This window comes from Anopheles coustani, chromosome 3 (genome assembly GCF_943734705.1).
Source record: "Anopheles coustani chromosome 3, idAnoCousDA_361_x.2, whole genome shotgun sequence".
Lineage (NCBI taxonomy): Eukaryota > Metazoa > Arthropoda > Insecta > Diptera > Culicidae > Anopheles > Anopheles coustani.
The window spans coordinates 53,369,112-53,390,113 of NC_071288.1; the positions used below are offsets into that span (position 1 = coordinate 53,369,112).

The following is a 21,002-nucleotide window of genomic DNA, read 5'->3' on the forward strand; positions in this document are numbered from 1 at the left end:
CCGCTGAACGAAGATCCCATGGTATATTGCCGTTCCACGATGTACGGCCGCATTTGGCTACGTTTCTTCGACATTATCGTTCGGCTTTAGAAAAGCAATAAAAGCAATATCTTCCCACTGATAAATGTTGCAGGCATCTTCCAAGCATGTACCTTCAGTATTTCGATTGTTTATTTTAACATTAGTTTCTATCTATTTTTAAGATTTTCTTATCGTTATATTTATTTTGATGTTAAGGATCCAAATGACACAAGAATGTAGTTCAAACAATCATCGTTGGCGATGATTATCAGATATAAAATGATCGAGCACTTATGGTTTGCTAACTGCTGGCTTGAAATATCAATCAAACGCAAAACGTAGGTAATATTCGAAGAAAAGGTAGCGAGACCACCAGGTGTAATTATGCCAGGCACAATAATGCATCATACGAGCCAAACAACATATATAAAACGATTGTACTCCCACCACCCACAATGTAAAATGCATAAACGACCCAGATGGAGAAAAAAGCCAGTGGAAAATATTATTGGCATAATCGTTCTCATATTGTTTTCTCCTTCCTTGAATGTACTATAAGGAATGTATTATCTCGTGTCGCTTAAAAGAGTATAGCAACAAACCAATGGAGATCGACCTCCGTCAAAACGAAGAAATAAAGACAACAATTATGCAAAACTCCTTTGGACAAAACTCATTGCCATTGAAAGCTAACCAAATTTCTTGTATCGACATCCGCAAGAAACATCACTTTGTGATTAATTGTTTTGCATCTATTCCATTCCTTAACTAGCAAAAGCAAAAGAATTCACGAAACAATGTTGGGTTACAAAAGACAAAATAACCACCACGCGAAAAGTAGATCCGATTCCCACTCCATGAAAGTGTTTGTAAATGGGTTGAAAGAGAAACATAAGACAAAACAGCAAACAAAAAAAATATACAATATAAAACCAAAACTAATTTAAAACCAAACAAACTGCTCATGCTATGAGATGTTAATTGTTGAAAAAGTTAAATAAAAATGTAATGATAAAAGACGACCCAAGAGTTTTACCTCCCCATACAATCTTCTTTTTCATATTGCAACTTTAATGGTCAATTGAGAATAAAACATATTTACCAAAACAAATAAAGTAAATGAAATGGATTACCTTCATTATATATAATGTAATATATTACCGTACAGTCGCGCGTATAACATTATTTTTTGAGTGGCGTGGGTTCGTATCCCAACCTGGCCTTCCCCTGTACAAGAGGACTGACTATCCACGTAAACAAAGGGAAAAAGCCTAGTAAACCTCTAACGGGGCACCCACGACCAACACGGTTGCGCCAAAAAGACCACTATTGTTATTAAAATTGTTGTGTTACTCGTTTTGCTTTATGTAGTGTATTATTGCACTTACTATAAATCTTTGATTTAAAAAAATAACTATTCTTATCAATGCCCCCACGAATTTGAAATAGCACCACCAGGTTTGTAAGCAATATTTTTGAAAACATAAATCATGGGTTGTACGCAAGCTGTGTGGAACTTTTATGCGGGTACAACCCGAGGTTGCTAAGCTTTTGAAGTTTATCTTTGCTCAAATAACCTTTTTGGGCTTGCAATGAACCGGAAAACCGGTTCAATTGCCGATCGATATCGTAAAAGTGGTGGGAAAATTAAAATTTTTCGATTCCAATCCGGTCTGAGATCCGGATCAGCAAATCCCAATCCGGCATATCATACATGCACATTCTGCTTGCTGATTATGATCTTTCATGTGTTGAATTCATTGAATAATTTACATGAAACGACAGAATCTAATTGATATACTCAATTTTATCCAAAAAGAGTAGCATTTAAAAATCATTGTTGTTAGAAGTTTTTTGTCATCAAAATACCTTTCATTTGAGTGGTCTAATGTCCTAACTGACTAAGGCACTAATAGATTTGTAACAAATTGGTTATTTTTGCCATTATTTCAAATTGTGACCAAGGTTTTTTTTAAATTCGTTGATTTTAAGCTGACAGCTTCGGTCAAATGAAATCAAGAAATGGACAAATCGATTCCCATAGGAGACTCGATTCACCAAATCCGAATCCCAAACCATCTATAGAATATGAAAATAACAAACAAACTGATAACTCGTTTTTTTCGTAAATAATAATACTAAACATTTCCGATTGTTGGTTCACTGTTGTAAATTATTCTGTTGATTGTAAGCTCGATTAAATTGACATACAATATAAACAAAAACTGCATCTTTCACAAACATTTTAAATCAATCGTTAGTTTTTAATATGATGGAATTATTAAAATCAATGTTTTCGGACTCAAAATTGTGAAAACAACCAACCTGGTAACATACCGCGAGCCAAACTCGTTGAACACTGATATGGACAGTAATCAATCGTTGTCACTAACCGCGCAATCGAAATCAAGAGCTGTCCAGCCCACGGATAGACGAGCAGTACTATAGATTCTACGCAAAACAGCTTTGCAACAAAGCAACAGTCGTAGTGTCCGGTTGCGTTTGCTCGCGGAATGCTAATTTGATGTTCTGTTTTTACGAGACAACAGTGTGCTGGTGTGCGTAGTGGTCACTTCGAGCAAAGTCCCAAACACTCGCGCTTATCAGCGAGGAGACAGGCTTTAAAAAAAACAAATCCAGCTTGAGACACACACGGCGGGATCTGCGGTAAAGGCTCGTCAGTCTTTCCCGGCAATACAGCGGAGGTGGATGGTTTAGAGTGCTGTCGCAGTGCTTCATCGTTGCAAAAGGGTAGCTGGAAAAGTGCAGCCTTCCTCCACCCCAACCCATCGACCGAGCTTATATAATCGATAGTGTAGTACGTTTTCGTGCAAGCATTCATAATGGCAACCGAATTACCTCGAGTAAACCTGGATGAGCCGCGCTACGACCAGAGTACCTACCTGAACCGTGCAAAGCACTTTCTTATCGTCACCAACCCTCTGAATGCGTTTGCCACCGAGGAACAGCTCGACCGAGCTGCTCGGATCGTGCGCGACTATCGGTAGGTCTGAGATTTTCGGCACCCTTTTGACCTCGCCCCGTTGAAGTCGAACCTTGTTCGCTTCCTTTTGCCTTTTCTATTATCAGCTGTTTATGCTAGGTTTTTTTTAAATTTTCATTCATTGCCCACTCTCAACAGGGCCGGCAAACCAGTACCGGATGTGCGTAGCGTCGATGAACTGTGGAGCGCCAAGTATCTGTACGACAGTGCGTTCCACCCGGACACGGGCGAGAAGATGTTGCTGGTGGGACGCATGTCGGCCCAGGTGCCCATGAACATGACCATCACCGGGTGCATGATGACGTTCTACAAGTCGACACCAGCCGTCATCTTCTGGCAGTGGTTTAACCAGTCGTTCAACGCGGTGGTCAATTACACGAACCGTTCCGGTGCGTCGCCGATCAGCCAGGAGCAGTTGCTCACCTCGTACTGCATGGCAACAGGTGGCGCCCTGGTGACTGCACTTTCGCTCAATCGGCTCGTGCGGGTAAGATGTCGTCATCCGACGGATTCTCCTCCCAGATGCCAGTCTGTTGGCATCTGCCCAACATCTGGTGGATGGCCACCGTCTAGAGTAGACTCTGATCTTTTTTCTTCGTCCTGATACTTAATGCAACGTTTTAGAATGCGCCCCCACTTGTCGGACGTCTTGTGCCCCTCGCAGCCGTCGCCGCGGCCAATTGCATTAACATTCCATTGATGCGTATACAGTAAGTAGCGTTCGCGAGGGAGCGATCGAATAACGCTGAGTGTGCCATTCATTGGTCCGTCGTTTGGCTTCGGTTGGCACGAATTTGGCTTCATGTATTGCCTCGTTCGTATTCCCACACGTTGCAACACTCTTGGGAGTCACTACGGGAAGGAATAAGCCCGAGAAGAATGAGAAGCAAGCAGGCAGGCAGGCAGGCAGGCCCAAAAATAGAACGCCTAATGACGCGAATCTCTCGTTTGGCGTAATATGGAAACGCGCCCGGCCTGGTGACAATGCGTGTGTTGACATTGCTCCAAGTTCGTGTCGGTCGACCGAGGTTATTTATGGACCGAAACAAACGACGCTCCTCCATGTGATGGCCATATGCTTTAAGAAGTTCATAAAAAAAATCTATACCGCAAAACGTTTGCTTTATCTCTCTCGTTTTGCAGAGAAATTAAAAACGGCGTTACCCTGTTGGACAAGGATGGCAAGGAACTGGGTCAGTCGGTGCGTGCCGCTAAGGAAGGAATTTCAGCCGTCACATTCAGCCGCATCCTGATGGCAATGCCAGGAATGGGTAAAACATAGTTAAATATTTTTTTCCATTCGCTTTTGATCACCAAGTATGTGTTTTGTTTTAGTCTTCACACCTGTGCTGATGAACACGCTGGAAAAGCGTGGCTTCCTACGCCGATTCCCGTGGGCCAACGCTCCCATCCAGACACTGTTCTGTGGTTTGTGTCTCACGTTCGCTACGCCACTCTGCTGCGCACTATTCAGCCAGAAGGCCTCGATCAGCGTGGATAGCTTGGAAGAGGATCTGCGTACGAAACTGCGTAAAGAGCGCCCTGAACTAGACATCGTGTTCTACAACAAGGGTCTGTAAGGACCTAAGTAATACGCATGGAAGCACCCATTTTCAGGTTGCTACGTGGCATTTACAGATGAGCTTGCATGTAGTTTCACATCTGTTTAGCTTATACTCTTCCCCAGCCCTCGGGCCAAAGGGGGTAATGCAACCTATCGCTCACTACAGTACGTTCTCCACTTGCCATATCTTACCTGAACTTTGTTGATATGTTTATAAGTTCATTTATTTCATCTCATTGCCCCCATCCTGTTTACTCCTCGTGTTGTGCACGAATGGGATGCATGTCAGACGCTCAATTAAGCTAAAAAGACAAACTTATCAAACGGAACTACACGCTGTCCAACATGCGCGAATGACAATAACTGTTTTCTGGACACTGAACAAACTATTCCCAGCACAAAAACGCCCAGAATCGGGGCAGAAATGCCCCAATCTGATGCGGGAGTCCATACGTCGTATACCTCAAAATAAAAATACTATGCAGAATATCTCATTATAGAGATCGAATAGCAAACTTGTGTATCTGTTAAATTTTTGAAAGCATCTGATATTCCTCAAAATTTGAATTTTATACCCACGCCTCTTGTAGTTTTTAATTGTATTACTTTATTTTTCCATTTCACGAGCTGAACTTTTACAAAGGCTATCAAACTACATAAAAGTAGTTTTATCGTTCGTCCAATATTGTGGAGTTTGTTAAAACGGCGGTAAATAAATCGTAAGTATGACCGTAAATCTTAAATCGTATTTGCAGCATTGGAGCAAACGACAATGATAAATCAATGTTCAGGCTAAAGCGAACCGATTCAGCATAAAAATTGACTTGCCATATTTACCCTGTTTTCTACTGTTTCATGTTCCCACTTAGCGATTTTCGGTGGTCATCTGACGATTTATACAACTTAGTACAAACACATGCCACTGCACTTTCTATCTCAGGCTACTACTGTTGGGTTGAAATAACGAAGATTTGCTTTCTTTTGTTTATTACTGAGTTGGGAGATTTTATTTGATTGCTTTACAGAAACTACATGAAAGAGTTTGCCTTTATTCCACGATGAATCTATTAAAGTTATGCATGCAGCCAAATGTATTTTGCTTTATGTTTTTTTTAAAGTACGATTATTGGTTGAATTTTCTTTTTGATGATTTTTTTCATTTTTCACTTACTTCATAAACCAATCCGACAAAAAAGGTTGCATGTGCAATAAAAGAGAAAAGAAGTTAAACTCACGACCGCGGGGGGGCGATCGTTTAACTCTTATATAAGGACTCATACGCTTTACGGAATCGCTAAAAAGACGAATATCCAAAATATGGTCTCGGAAAATGGAAAATCATGGAAGGAGGAACAGTCGCCAAAATCAGGTTTAGACTTAACACTTAAGAGGACGGTGGTGACGATATGCTATGACGCTTCTTTAAACTAGGTTCGTCCGATTCCGTGGGACCGTGAGTACTCTCGGAACTGTCCACCGGAACCGGTACGGTAGAACCATCATCATCTACATCCTCTGCTCCATCGTTGGATGCGGGGGCTAGGGCAGGCTTATTATCATCCTTGTTTTCCTTCGCAGCTTCCTGTTCGGCGTTTTGTTTTGCCATCTCTATGCGCTTCGACAGTTCTTTGTGAAGTTTCGAAATGACTTCCGGGCGGGACTGCAACAAAGCAAACGAAATTAGTTTCAGCTAATTGGATGCAACTTGAATGTCGTTGCCAAGCGATCTTACCATCACTAGAAACACTTTTATTTGACCGGTGCTATCAATGGCTGTCAAGCGTAAACTTTTTTGACTCGGCTGCTGTGCGACCATACCGGACCATACCTTTAAGCCGTATGTATGTGGGTGTTTGCGAAACATATGAGATATATAATTAACACTTTATCTTGCTTAACTGATTCAAAATGTTCTGCTTACCTTGGTGTTTATCAAAACGCGAAGATTTCCCGACTGTCGAAATACGACGCGGGATTCATTGTTGTCCTTGTCGTTAAGTCTCAGCATGCCGTGACCTCTCTCTTCCCAATTGGATTTTGCGAATGCAAACAGCTTGCAGTTGATCTCCACCACGTTCCGTTCGTCCTCTTCACCGGTAATAGTTTCCACTTCCTCGTACTTGCGTTTCAGTGCGCCCCTGCTTTCCTCGTACTTTCGGGCTGCTTCCTCCAAGCTTTCGCGATCCTTCGTTTCTCTGCTGTTGCCATCAGACGAATCGGAACCATCCTTACCAGGCGTACCGCCGGTAGCTGCCGGAGTGGAGTTAGTTGCGTTAGCCGAACCCGCTCCAGCGCTACCGTCTCCAGTGGCTGCAGCACCGAAGGAAAATCCGGTCGTCGGAAGAGTGTTGCCCGGACCGGAGCTGTTCAGATTTTCGCCCGTCACACGCTCATGCACATTTTGGCCAAAAACGAATCCAGAAGATGCTTCGCTGAGCGTTGATTTTTTAACGTTCGCAAACAAGTTCGATTTGGGCAGAGCGGAACTTTTCAGTTTTGCCAGGGGATCGTTGTTGTTGCTGCTGCTGTTCGTGCCACTGTTTGCATCTTTGTTGGTGTCCGCTTTGCTACTGCCGGTCGTGGCATCGTTCGTGTCCGCTTCAGATGGGTCGTCCTCACTAAACTGGGTTTTCAGAAACGGGTTTGACGATGCCGGTGCCGTTGTTTCACTGCCGTTTTTATCCGTAGCACCGTTGCCATCCTTGTTCGCACCAATGCCACCGAAGCTAAGTTGCGAAGGTTTAAGCACACTTGGCTTAAGATTGAACACACTTCCTGGTCCACCGCCGCCACCGCCAGCCAACCCGGGCAACGAAGGCGAAGACGAAATACTGTTGCTCGAGGACGAGCCGCCACCGCCGAGAAAAGACGATCCTCCGAAATTGGACTGACGGATGAGGTTCGATTTGAGTGTTAAACCGGCGGGTTGCACAACACCACTCGAACCATTGCTGCTATTCGATTGGGACGATTCTTGCTCCTCGTTCAGCATGTTATCTTCTCCTGTGCATTCGATGTTTACGATGGAAGAAGAATAAAAATACAAACTATTAGAACATTCTCTCAGCGTGATCACCGTCGTTTGCAACAACATACATTAAGAAACTAACAACAATAAGAAGAATACACATCATTCTGCAAGCCACAGCTAGATGTAGTTTAAACAAGTTCTTTCACAACCATTTTTTATGAAAAAGGGCCCTGTGAGAGTAAATTTATCACATATAAATACATAACACTTACTTTCAACATTCGCCATTCAGCAATAGCGTTCCTTCCACCTAGCACTTTGCCGCGACAGAATCTTCCAGGATGTAATGCTCTGCTCAGTGAAACGACGGTCGATGATTACACTCTGCGGTTTTCGTATACTCAGAAAAAGCACTAGCCGCTAGATGGATTTTAAAACCACACCAGAACAATGATAACGATGCTTGAGAATGGTTTTGCCAGCATCAACCTTCCGCACCAGTGATACGACCGCGAACACGAATGAGCAGCGCAGTGCTTTTCGATGGCTTGAATGGCAGGCAAGCAGTATGACCGGTGGCATCAACGGGAGCTATTGGTTAAAAGTACTTAGAGTATAAAAATGCTGCGAAATAATAAACCAAGCTAGTCTTGGGAGAACACAACTGTTGAGCTGTAAACGACAGAAAACCAAAACAGTCTTCTTCTTCTTCTTCGGTTCAAAAAAGTCAAGCTGACAGCTGGATTATACCGACCAGTTGAACTAGCGTTGAAAATCTTGCTAATGCCGCCTGCGGTTCTTCGCACTCGTATGATGAGTAAAACACTTTTTTTTGCACTTTTTATTATCCATTAAAGCATCAATGACGTTGAGTCATGTCAAGAACTGAAATTACTAATAAAGAACCATTTATTGAGCAATTGGTTGCGCTGAGAAACGATTTTTTAAAAATAGTTTTGCTACAAAATCCTACTCCAGGAATAATGTTCCAATAATAGGAGCGCATCGGAGCGCTCGTAACGTCGAAGTAACGTTACGCATTAATGATGGGAAAATCGAATCTAACTCGAATCCTCAAATCCCCATCCTAATCTATGAAATTCATGGTCCTGGTCTGACTCATTGTCACCTCGTCTGAATCAAATCAAGTTGGAATAGTATCAATCAAGTCCCAAACGAATCAAATCTGATCTCAAACGAATGAAATTTGATTCAAGTCTGTCAGATGGGATCCAATCCTTTAGAATCCGTAAAGCGAGCCGCAAGTCTTAGAATCTTCGGAATCGCGATGCCAACACTATTACGCACAATAACTCTATTCGCCAGAGTTGCTCGAAGAAAAGGTCGTGCGTCGTAGAAAAGACTTTGTTGAGGCATTTGTTGAAGAATTTCACTTCTTCCAAAAGTGTCTGAGTTTATAAGTTGTTCTATTGACGCTATTTAAAGATAGCGACAGCATCATGTCGCTTTCAAGTGTGCTACCTGCCCCGACGAATCCCGTATGGGATAGGGACGATGAACGCAAAATGAAAACACCATCGATGGGCGCCTTGGTAAGTGCGAAGGTTGCAGCACCTCCGTACGGACAGCGAAAAGGATGGATTCCGCGGACGGAAGCCGACTTTGGCGATGGCGGAGCTTTTCCCGAAATCCACGTCGCACAGTACCCACTAAGTGAGTACTAAATTTCAATTGTAGTCTTGTTTTGGTTTCTTCGTGTATTACTTTTGTGACTGTGTGTTATTGCAGGTATGGGTGCCCCCGGAAATGCGTCGAAGAAATCGAACGCGCTCGCAGTTCAGCTGGATCAAACGGGGAAGGTTAAGTACGATGCTATCGCTCGACAGGGACATTCCAAGGATAAAATTGTTTATTCGAACATTAATCAACTGCTACCGGCCGAAGTACTGGCCGAAGATGCTGAGGAACTGCAAAAGCCCGATGAAGAGACCATCAGCGACATCACGGAAAAGACTCGCATGGCTTTGGAAAAGCTGACAAACCAGAAGATTGTTTCAGCAATGCCGGTTCGAGCTGCAGAAAAGCAGGCTCCAGCCCAGTACATCCGCTACACACCGTCACAACAAGGTGATGCGTTTAATTCCGGGGCGAAGCAGCGCATCATACGTATGGTAGAAGCGCAGGTTGATCCTATGGAACCACCTCGTTTTCGAATTAATAAAAAAATCCCACGAGGACCACCATCACCGCCCGCACCCGTGCTGCACTCACCCACGAGGAAAGTAACGGTAAAGGAGCAGAAAGAATGGAAAGTTCCTCCCTGCATATCCAACTGGAAAAATGCCAAGGGATACACTATACCACTTGACAAGCGTCTGGCTGCCGATGGGCGTGGGTTGCAGCAGGTACATATTAACGAGAAGTTTGCCAAAATGGCCGAAGCGTTGTACATCGCCGACCGTAAGGCTCGCGAGGCCGTAGAAGCTCGAGCTCAGTTGGAGAAGAAATTGGCGCAAAAGGAGAAGGAAAAGAAGGAGGATATGCTTCGACAGATGGCACAGCGGGCTCGTGACGAACGTGCTGGAATTCGCCATCCGGATGCAGCGGGCGATGGTGCAGCAGGTGGACCATCCTCTGCCGAGATACGCGAAAGAGATGAAATCCGTGCCGAACGACACCGAGAGCGGGCTCGTGATCGCAACCTTGCCCGGGCTGCACCGGAAAAACGTTCCAAATTGCAGCGTGAACGCGAACGAGACATTTCTGAACAGATTGCACTGGGAATGCCTGCTAAAACAAACCTTTCCGGCGAATCACAGTTTGATCAGCGTTTGTTTAATACCTCGAAGGGTATGGACTCCGGATACGGGGACGATGAAGCGTACAACGTGTACGATAAACCCTGGCGTGAGTCTGGAACTCTTGGACAGCATCTGTACCGACCAAGCAAGGCACTGGATAACGATGCTTACGGGGCGGATCTGGACAAGATCGTTAATACTAATCGCTTCGTGCCGGACAAGGAATTCAGTGGAACGGATCGCAGTGGCCAAGCGGCGCGTCAGGGACCGGTGCAGTTCGAAAAGGAAGAGGATCCATTCGGTTTAGATCAGTTCTTGAGCATGGCCAAGAAAGCCCCGAAACGCAAGGAAGATTCTTCTGCTGGACCGAGTGGTAGTGGGAGTGGTAGTAGCAGCAATCGCGACAAGGACCGTAAGAAACGTAGGGATTAGCTGGATTCTGTGCGGCATTTGTAAACGATTTCTTTTATGTTTCTACTCAAATTGGATGTAACCGCACTCACACTAACGATACATAGGACACGGTTCAAACTTTTGCATATGTACGTTAATTTTAAATGCTCCATACTCCCAAGAAACTTTTTAGCTGCATCATATGGAATGTGCTTTTTTGTTCTTACAGTTAGTTTATAAAATATGATAAAAATGAGAATAAATAAATAAATCGTCACCAAACTTCTTCATTTGAAATGATTTCAGCAAAATAAGTTTATTTGAATGTGATTGCATCCATTGTATGGCAGATTTTGTTCTTATACAAATTGTCTGTTCTGTTCAAGTTTTTTTTTATTTCTTATGTTCACAGTAGAATTAATTGATTGGCATCATACTTAATTGGAGAAAATAATTTAGAAATTATGGGTATTTTCTACATTAGTTTTACTTGCAAATAAACACTGTTTTGGAGTTATGTTTACTACTGCAAAGTTTCCCGCAGTGCATCTTCTGAGTAACCCGAATGCCTGTTCTAAGGATTTTCAGCAACGCCTATTCTTGAAGGCGATATTGTAAACACAATAGCATCAACAACGTCAAGTGACGAAGGAACTGCCAAATAATAAAAAAAGAAAACACAGGTTTCGGTTGATCGGGTGGATAAGTGCTGGAACAGGATGGCGGTGAGGTGCCGAAACAATTTGCTGGGACAGTGATTTTGTGTTGCGTTTTTAGTTTTATCGTTTCTATCAGAAAAAGCCGCAGATAAGGGACAGTATTGCATCAAATAGTTCTACTACCGGACCACAAATACCGATGTGAAGTTTGCCTATTTAAATAGTAAATCGAACTAATATTCCTATGTTTGCTGCGATTGAAGATAAATTGGACATGGTTCCATTCTCCCATATCAAACGGCAATGACCCAACCCCACGGATAGGCACCTACAGGACAGATACACGAGCATAGTTCAAAACAGTGTGGTGCGACCACGTACCGTTTAGTTCACCTAATTAACGCCATTCTTGGCCGTTGATTTGGCAATATTTTTAACTCGGCACAGCGACACCAATTAGCTGTTCTGTTCAGTAAGGGCAATTTTCTGGATGCACTTTTGTTTACACTCGCAAAGAATTTCGAATTAAATCGTGTACGAAGAAGTGAATATTTAAAATACTTCATCAGACCAGCGTTTCCGTGTCGTCGTTGCCGACACCAACGCCAGTGCACGAGAGAGGTTGGTTGTGGAGATGAGTAGCAGTAGCGCCAGTACCAACACCGGTGGTTCCACTGCGACGGCCGATGGTTCCACTTCATCGTCGTTCTGGCGTAACAACAGTCGCTCGATACCAGGACGACCAACGACGGTCGCCAATCGCACTGGCGGAGGTCGTCCAATTGGGTCCGGATCTTCCGGGGCCAGCTCGTCCTTTCAAGACTATCAGGATTCGGTGAGCGACGCATGGGATCTGGGAGACGACGAATTTTGTATCATTTCCGGTGTCGTGGACACGCGCATATCGAAAAGAGCTTCTCAAACGGCAGCCTTGAACGTGCTAAAGACACATAAGAGTGGCGTAGGTGGCAAATCGTTTGCCAACATTCGCGCGGACACAACACAGGACTTCACCGCCGCTTCAGACACGGAGTTAACTTTATCAACGGATCATAGTCAGCAATGCGACGGAAAAGCGGAGGATACAGAATGTCCGCAAATAGAGAATCTAGACATTCAGCAACCACAGCGTCCACAGCAATACAACGCAAATGTGCCGAATGATGGGGTGGTTTATGTGAATGATCATCGGTAAGTAGCTATCACCAACTGTTAAGCTACTACAAAAGTTTTAAATAAATTCTTTTTCGATTTCAGCTTACGGCAAAGGTTTCACGCATACCCTGGACGTCCCCAGCTGTTGAAGCTTTCCTCAAACGTAGCCTCAAAGGATGTAGAGTGTGAATCAAAGTATGAAAAGTTTAGTAACATCCTCGAAGCGCCGCTCCTGAACCTCATAGCGCTAAAGGAACTGAGCTGGTCGGGAGTACCGCGAAAGATGCGGGCAGTGACCTGGCGGCTTCTGTCCGGCTATTTGCCTACCAGTCTGGAACGCCGACAGACCGTGCTGGAGCGCAAACGGGTTGACTATCGGAAGCTAGTGCAGCAGTACTTCGATGCGGACAGTCGTGACGAAAGTCAGCAGGACACGTACCGTCAGATTCATATCGACGTGCCGCGAATGAATCCACACGTATCGCTATTTCAGCAGCAGCTTGTGCAGGAGATGTTTGAACGGATACTATTCATTTGGGCCATCCGACATCCGGCTTCTGGGTATGTGCAGGGCATCAACGATTTAGTGACGCCATTCTTCATCGTCTTCCTGCAAGAAGCCGTGGGAGCTGGTAAGTTTATGGTCGGGTTTTCAAGCAGGCCTTGCAAGCAATCGATTGTTACCGGCCCTTACAACACTGTTGGTGCAATTTTATTGTATCTCGTTCTTTCCTCTTTTCAGATAAAGATTTGGAGCAGTGCCAACTGAGTGATCTCAGCATCGAGCAGCGCGATATTATCGAATCCGACTCGTTTTGGTGTTTGTCCAAGTTTCTTGATTGTATCCAGGATAATTACATATTCGCCCAGCTCGGCATACAGGCGAAGGTGAACCAGTTGAAGGAGCTTATCCAACGCATCGATGGTAAATATATTTCAGACATGTCTTTGCGATACTTTGGTTTTAACAGAGCAAAGTTTTGTCAATTTGCATCTCTGGTACCAACAAAAAACTCATTTCATTGTATTCAAAGGTACGCTACATCGCCACCTGCAAACGCACGGCGTCGACTATCTACAGTTCTCCTTCCGCTGGATGAACAATCTTCTCACCCGCGAACTGCCACTCTACTGTACCATCCGTCTGTGGGACACATATTTGGCCGAATCGGACGGCTTTGCCGTGTTTCAGCTCTACGTTTGTGCTGCCTTTTTGCTTCACTGGCGTGATCAGTTATTGCAGGAAAAGGATTTCCAGGTCGGTTTGATGACGCATGGTTGTTTTGTCATGTACTCCACTCATTGCAATATCATGTTTTTAACCGAGCTTACTTCTTCTCTTTGGCGGCGCTAGGGACTTATGCTATTGCTGCAAAACCTGCCAACACACAACTGGATGGATTCGCATATCGGTGTGCTGGTGGCAGAAGCGTTTCGCTTAAAGTTCACCTACGCCGATGCGCCAAAGCATCTCGAGACCAAAAGTTGACCCGGAATGGCACCGGACGGTGGGTACTATCATAATTACTGTAGGAACTACCTGTATAAGTTTATCTAGGGACGAGGGAAGGATTCTGCTGTTGCGTGCTACGAAACAATAGCCAGAAACCGTGTGCATACGTCGAAGATGGTTGCTTGGTAGCTTTGTTAAGACGATCGACACTGACATGGACTGATGTTAAGAACAGAACGCACTGGTGATATCATACACGGGGCGAGAAGGGCAATGCATATTTTCTTGTAGAACAAGAGTGTACTTTTTCCAATTCTGGTTAAAGGGAACAAAACACCCAAGCACTAGGCGAATAGAAAGTATTGAAGAATCTAATTTTATCATGATTGCCGTACAACGAATCGTGGAAACTAAGGATTACGATTGATCAGTTGAAGCTTGAGCTTTCGCAATTAATTTGTTTTTTTTTTGCCGGAAGACCTTTCAAATTACGGTGTTGATTTTGATCCTTGAACTTCCCTTATTGGTCAGTCCAATCGAAAAAAACGACAAGGTGGTGACGCGTGTTGTATTGTGATGCGCATTAAAATCATGATAAAAGTAACACAACGTAAAGGAAACGAGAGTGAAACATCCAGCATCGGTAAAAATGATACATCAGAGTGAGACCAGGCAATTGTAAAGAAAAATATGGGACGATCGTAATGTATCGGAGCACAGCAGAAGATTATATATATTGATTGAAGAATAACGAAAAAGAAGAAAAAAAACAATTAGATAATTGTAAGAAAATGAATAAATAAATCAAACCAATACTGATAGCTTTACAAAAAAACATCATTATTATAATTAATTTTTCCCATTTAGAACAGGAGGAGTGAAAGGGATGGATTTCGTAAGACGAATCGAGGAACCGGGACTAAACTCAATTTTTACAATAGTTTGACGTGCCAGTTGGAATTGGTTAAGATGGAATAACGGAACAATATTGAATTAATAACTATGCATTGCTATATTAAGTACGATATAATATCGTTTCGTTTCGCAAACTTTGCAAAAGCTCTGACAAGTCTGGTTTGAAAGGCATATTTTAAACCATTATTTGTTTATGCTAAAAGAAAACATTGATGCACAATCCACCACAGGTGTAACAAGAAGCGAACGAGGAATCTTAATACAATGCTTACAAATGGGAAACGAAACGTATACATTTTGTTTTTGAGCTCAGAAACACTTCTGTTCACTTATCAATTCAGTTGAAAACAAATTGTAGCCTTTAGTAACAATCGGCATCATTAACTTCGGCAGCGTAGTAGGAAAATAGAACATCGTCTAACAGCGAACTGAAACTTTCCGTATTTTCCAACCATTGCTGCCGGCTCGCGATGATCGCAGCTAAATCGAGAGTCCTAACACGGCTCAGAAAAGCCTCAGCACTGACGGCTGCATACTGGCGAAACAGATCGGTATGCCGGTGGATTGCATCGCACCCACAATCATCGGCCTGCTGCTGGCGCACGTACGTAGTCGCTACGGTCGTTACGTTTGGATTGTACGTAACGGAAAGTAAGTTCATGTCGTTGAGATTGACGATCGAGTCGATGATCTCGTCCGCGTTGGCCGTATTACAGGCCACGTTGCCGCTGTTGTAGTCGGCATCGTTGCGCCGCTGCGAAAGAGGTGTCCCACCGGATGAGACGGTGCTTGTTGAACTGTCGGTGTTCCATGATGAACCACTTAGCGACACTCCAGCACCGAACGAAGATCGCTCGGGAGGTTTTACTTCGGCGTAGTTTGTATCGATTACCGACACCCGTCCGGATGGTTGCTGCGTCGATCCTACCGGCGTAGATGAAGCCGTCGATGACACTGAGTTGGGAGGAGATCCGGCGAGATTCTGGTAGTAGTCGAGAAAGTTGTACTTGTTCAAGTGCGACATCAGCTTGTTGATGATGGCTATCGTTTCCTTGACCACACCCAGATCACAGTCGTCGCCGAGGCAGGCCAACAGCACCCCCAGACATCCCCGGAGGGAGAGTTCATTCAGTACCTTCATGAGCCGCGTTTGAATTTCACGATCTGTCAGGGTGACGATCTTCTTGTGCTCCTTGGAGAAAGTTACCGACGGGAAGGTGCCATCGATCATTCCCTGGTGCTGAAACTGACGGCACATAACCAAGCGCCAAAATTGCAATGCATTAACTTTTACCTCCCAGTATAGGTCATTGGCGGCGGCGTACGCCAAAACAGAGAAAACGCTGTCCAAACATTGAGGTTGAATTTTGTGATTGGCGTAGATTTCCCGGACCGTGTTTACCGCTTCGCGCCGTACAATACCTTCGCTTTCGTTGTCTATCACGTCTATTAGATGGTTCTGGAAAGAAGCGGAAAGGTATCATCAGATGCAACTGGTCGCCTGCAACCGAAGGATATTACCATTAGCGACAGCTTGGATAGGGAGTGTTCCCACAACAGGCGTATCTTGACCATAAGCGTCAAACAACGCAGGGCCGATGCACGAACGTACGCCTCGGTGTCATTCTTTGCCGCGGCTTCCACTACAGGGATGATATCACAATCGAGAATATGCTTTTGGAAGGCAGGAAATTCTGAAAATGATAAAACATTCACGTAACAGATCCAAACAAACGTATGTTATCAAACTAGTGGAAAAGGAATTATTAATGGAAAAAAGAATGGAACGAATGCGTTACTGATTTCCGAAATGCTGACTATGGAAGCCAACAGTTCCAGGGCCGAATCTCGTGCTTCCCAGCTTAAATCATGCAGCCGTTTGTAGATAATGTGGCCTACATGCTCCAATCCTGATCCACTAATATTGTCCATCAGCAGTGCCAGATTCGGTGCCAGGAAGTGTTCGATCGAAATTTGCGTCAGCTTCAGGGCTAGTACCACCAGCTGAAAATCCATATAGCATGAAAAAGAGAGTATTAAAGATTATCATAATGGACTTGTCGACGACAGTCTTTAGTCATGTCTATGCTTTAAGGGCTTACTAGACTTCCCTATATGTACGTGCATAGTCAGCCCTCTCGTACCGGGAAGGGTCCGGTACTCAGGGGCCGAATTATTAGCACACTTTTATTACATTTAAATTATCTGCTTACCCTCGATGGTAGGTTGGGATTGGTGAGCAAATTCAGCATAAAGTTAACGACCGTCGTCGATTCGATGCATTCCTTCCAGGTAATTTTATAGTTTTCAATCAGTGACATCAGCCCGTTAATGATGGCAGAGAGGAGGTTAGGTTTGCTGAGAATGAGGTCCGTATTACCGCAGTCAATTTTCTGTCCCTCTACCGAGCAGCACATGTCCGGTAGGAACTCCTTCAACAGGTACACGAACGCCTGAAAGGCGATAATCGCGCGAGGACGAGGGAGTTTGTGTGTGGTGACAATTCCCTGTATCGATTTGCACGCCAACTCCGTCACGTTCAGATTGTACGCCTGGAATATGTCCCGGCAGGCGTAGATCAGACGGATTGTAAACTCGCACGCAATATCATACAGCTTCGTGCAGAACTTTTCGATATAGTCCGGCAGCTCCTTTGAGCCCAAGCACTGCATCTCGTACACAACGGGAAAGAGCTGCAGCAAAAGGATCTGATCGCCGAATCGGATGCTTTGATTTTTCAGGACGACTTCTTCCGGCGCCCGCTCACCCAGAATGCGCCACAGGGAGTGGTGCGTTTCCGCCATCAGCATCACGTTCTGCACATTGCCACGGCGGATGGAGAAGTTTACGTAGTTCAGAAAATTAATCGTATACCGATCAAACGTCAGATCAACTGCTACGGTGTCATCCGGAGGAATTTCCATCGTGCATAGCCTGGCGCAGTTGGCAAAGATATGCGTCTGCCAAATTTTGGTCAGGTACGTGTGATCGTGCATCGTATCGGTGAATTTCCACAGATTGCGCTCGAACTTGTATGTATACAGAATGAAGTAGGCCACCCGGGTGCGTTGTTTTGACTCGATGATCTTTCGGAACAGTGTTTGCATAAGATTCAGCAACGGTGAGATGATCTTCTGAGAGTGATAATCGTTGACCAACACAGCATCATCCTGCTCAGGGCTTTTCCACACGCAATCGATCAGCGGCGACAAGATGGTACGAATGATTTCCTTCACCTCGTCGTAGTCGCCCATCACACAGAAGCGCTCAAGGACCTCGTAGATGAAAAGCGACGTTTCGCGAGTGATGTAGATCGTCTGGTAGCCGTTGTAGTAATCCAGGCAAATCCTCCATGATCCCGATTGCTTTATCCAGGCCATACCCATGGCGTGGCCTGAAATTGCCTTCAAAACCAGCACGTGACCGAGCTTGATGGAAGGGTTTTGCATTTTTCCATTGCTTTGAATGCATTGCTGAAAACGGTCGAGCATGCGGCTCCCGTTTTGGATCCGTGCAAAGTCCCACTCATTTTCGACAATCATCGCCAGCAGTTGCAATGTAAAGGCGGCAATGTCAGTGGCCGGAGGTTTATCACTTTCCCACTGCTTCAGGGTGGTTTCAAGCCAATGGAATACTTCGGCAGACTTTACCATCTTGCGATGGTCTGGAAAATAAAGCAGATTGTCAATGTTCCGCATCCACTTACAAGTGCTGTGCGTGCAGTCTCAAACAAAGCGATGTTGATAAGGAAGCCAGTATTTCGTAACTTTGCTCGGGCCACGAGTTGCTTACCGACGCAGTATTTTCCGGATAGGTGGCTGATAATCATCTCTAGATAGACATCATTGTTGATCTTGAAGCCTCGATTTAGGAACGCACTTAGCACCTTGTGAAACTTGTCCTGGCATGTATCATCCGGCTGCGGTTGCGGTCGTACCGGGTCCTGTACAATTTCGGCAGCCTTTCCTAAATTGCCGGCAACCGATGGCAATGAATTCGTTTCGCTAGCCATATCGTTGTGTGATCGCTTGATTTTTTATTGTTTATTTTCTTGTTTCAATCGCCCATTCGTTTTGTGAGCGATCTCAGCATCGTCACGAGCAATTGATGTCAAAAGGCTAGATTGTTTGAGCCATCGAAAGCAAAATAGAGAAATCTAGATACGCAGTAAATAATTCACACAACTTTGCACAGAACACTGCACAGGATTTCTCGGACACTTGAAGCGCGAAACGTATCTGATGAAATGATCGAATGTTTTGACTAGTGTTGGCAGAATCGGGTTTCGGAGGATCAAAGGTTGGTTCGTTCGGATCGGATCCCATTGGACGGATTCAACTCAAGATGTGATTTTAATCTATTCCTTTCCAACTTCCTCCATTAAATGAGACTCTTCATGAAATTTTCTTTATCCTTAGACTGTACTAGAGAGTTCGCTGAAATTTCGCTGTGTCGGATTTATTCGACGGATTGGGTATTGGGTTCTTATATTCGAATCCTAGATTAGAATTTATTCGAATGATTCGACTCCCTCTAGGGCACCACTAGTTCAGCACAAGGTGAATAGTCTCATCGTGGCAGATATGGATCGAAAAAACACTTTTTAAAGCTTTTTGCCTTTAAAACGCCATTCATTTAAATGTGCGCTTGTGCAAATTTGCTTAGGGACAAACAGGCTATCGAAAAATTGGTGATTACAGGTATTTTTTACGATAGTGGCGAAGGTGTTTGAAATTTGTTCAATTAACCTTGGTCATAAGGTCAATGTTTTGGTCGTTCAGGCAACTCTGCTGTCAATTGCGTTCGCAGAAACTCAGTTGACAAAAAGACTTCAAGGCGGACGGTCGACGGTCTCGGAACCCGTTAGGTGGCACTTGGAAAAAATTGGAAAAAGGTGAAAACAATTTCAGAATAGTTTGCAGTGCAAGTGGAAAGCAAGAAGAATGTTTTAGAATTGGTGAATTCAACTATAGCGTACGGAATTCGTGCACCGGAGACCATCTGTTCTGCTCCTTCGTTGACACGCTTTGCCGGCCGTCGACCTGAAACGAGAAAAAAGGGTGCGAGGTGCGCGTCGCGCGTGTTCCCCCAAGAAGTTATTCCGGAGTTTCCATCCGTTTTTCTGAGTGTGCGTGTGCAGCATTTCTAATGGTTTGTGGAAAATGATGGTTTGCGGAAAAGTAGCACATTTTTTAAAGGGAAATTCTTTGCCATTGAACGTTTAATCTGATTGTTCGTGTGTGTTTTTTTTTCCAGCCCCATGGATGAGCGCTCGTAGTGCTGGTTGTGAGTTGTGTGTGGAAAAAATAGTGCGTTTGGCCGACTGTCCCCGACTATTTCGGGCATTCGCGTTTTGCTTGTGGTTGTTAGTTGTCAGTGCCACTCGAAGGTGTGCTCTGTGTGCTGCAGCGTTTGGTTGCATGTTCTTGCAGCCAGCAGTTTCTGCTGGTGCAAGGCTCGATGTGTCCCCGCAATAGAGGTCTTTGCGGTACGCGATTGGTGGTACAGATAAGAAAATGATGCGCAAAACTTCACGCTGATTCCAGTACCCTAGTGGAAAAGAAGGTGCATTTCTCTCGCGCTCTCGTCTCATAGATTACTTCAGTTCGAGTGAAATAAGAAAAAGGAGCAATAAAGTCTTCCCAGGGAACACAGCGTGTGTAGAAGTGTTCCGTGGCTGTTCAAAAGAAAATCTCATTTTATCGAAGGCCGAACTAAACACCGGGTAGCACAAAATGTCAACATCATCGGAAAGGTACGTAACACCCTATGCGTGGGGGAACATATTCACCGCTGGTTTGTGATGTTTCCGGCCTTTAAATCTGGCCACCAGCTTTGTATGGTTGAATCGAGCATAGCACGAAAGGGACGCATATATGCGTGCGAATGTCCTATCCGATCTTTCAGCCCCGTCAGACATGCCCTCGAGCGCGTCAAAATCGATACTACACGCCGTGTTTTTGTCGGAAAATCGGGCGTTGCAGGCTTTTCTTTCTGACTTTGCGACTAGCGCAAACCCGCCCGACCATCGAAGCACCGAAAGCAGCAAAATCCACCGGAAAAGCTAAGGAACGTCGCAGATGTCGGCGGACGCTGTGTGTGCTC

At 44.6% G+C, this 21,002-nt stretch overlaps 6 protein-coding genes across 9 annotated transcripts in view; 4 read left to right on the forward strand and 2 right to left on the reverse strand.

Annotated features, from left to right (window-relative positions):
* Positions 1-2,580: 2,580 nt before the first annotated feature.
* Positions 2,581-5,098, forward strand: LOC131272146 (sideroflexin-1-3). The gene is made up of 5 exons (XM_058273787.1): positions 2,581-3,025; positions 3,164-3,512; positions 3,650-3,735; positions 4,169-4,296; positions 4,361-5,098. Exons 1-5 carry the CDS (start codon positions 2,865-2,867, stop codon positions 4,603-4,605), a joined length of 969 nt encoding a protein of 322 aa, XP_058129770.1. The 5' UTR covers positions 2,581-2,864; the 3' UTR covers positions 4,606-5,098.
* A 120-nt stretch (positions 5,099-5,218) lies between these two features.
* LOC131271670 (ran-binding protein 3) lies at positions 5,219-8,074 on the reverse strand. The gene is made up of 4 exons (XM_058273175.1): positions 7,833-8,074; positions 6,511-7,592; positions 6,322-6,417; positions 5,219-6,249 (listed from the first exon to the last, which is right to left on the reverse strand). The coding sequence occupies exons 1-4, from the start codon at positions 7,846-7,848 to the stop codon at positions 5,974-5,976; spliced, it is 1,470 nt and encodes a 489-aa protein (XP_058129158.1). The 5' UTR covers positions 7,849-8,074; the 3' UTR covers positions 5,219-5,973.
* An 819-nt stretch (positions 8,075-8,893) lies between these two features.
* On the forward strand, positions 8,894-11,006 carry LOC131264237 (puff-specific protein Bx42). The gene is made up of 2 exons (XM_058266525.1): positions 8,894-9,234; positions 9,310-11,006. The coding sequence occupies exons 1-2, from the start codon at positions 9,021-9,023 to the stop codon at positions 10,752-10,754; spliced, it is 1,659 nt and encodes a 552-aa protein (XP_058122508.1). The 5' UTR covers positions 8,894-9,020; the 3' UTR covers positions 10,755-11,006.
* Positions 11,007-11,422: 416 nt separating this feature from the next.
* On the forward strand, positions 11,423-14,532 carry LOC131271863 (TBC1 domain family member 22B). The gene is made up of 5 exons (XM_058273421.1): positions 11,423-12,565; positions 12,632-13,161; positions 13,272-13,454; positions 13,564-13,787; positions 13,884-14,532. Exons 1-5 carry the CDS (start codon positions 12,009-12,011, stop codon positions 14,016-14,018), a joined length of 1,629 nt encoding a protein of 542 aa, XP_058129404.1. The 5' UTR covers positions 11,423-12,008; the 3' UTR covers positions 14,019-14,532.
* A 392-nt stretch (positions 14,533-14,924) lies between these two features.
* LOC131271862 (uncharacterized) lies at positions 14,925-19,023 on the reverse strand. Its single transcript, XM_058273420.1, has 5 exons — positions 18,690-19,023; positions 17,111-18,561; positions 16,697-16,901; positions 16,419-16,591; positions 14,925-16,356 (listed from the first exon to the last, which is right to left on the reverse strand). The coding sequence occupies exons 1-5, from the start codon at positions 18,907-18,909 to the stop codon at positions 15,259-15,261; spliced, it is 3,147 nt and encodes a 1,048-aa protein (XP_058129403.1). The 5' UTR covers positions 18,910-19,023; the 3' UTR covers positions 14,925-15,258.
* Positions 19,024-19,732: 709 nt separating this feature from the next.
* LOC131271556 (hornerin) overlaps positions 19,733-21,002 on the forward strand; it is a 30,154-nt gene continuing 28,884 nt past the window's right edge. For 3 of the 4 annotated variants that reach the window (XM_058273027.1, XM_058273029.1, XM_058273030.1), the window contains exons 1-2: positions 19,733-20,048; positions 20,154-20,652. In XM_058273027.1, the coding sequence (XP_058129010.1) occupies positions 20,633-20,652 (20 nt within the window). In that variant the 5' untranslated portion in view covers positions 19,733-20,048; positions 20,154-20,632. The remainder of the gene's footprint in view (positions 20,049-20,153; positions 20,653-21,002) is intronic. The other variant, XM_058273028.1, reaches the window with a different exon arrangement.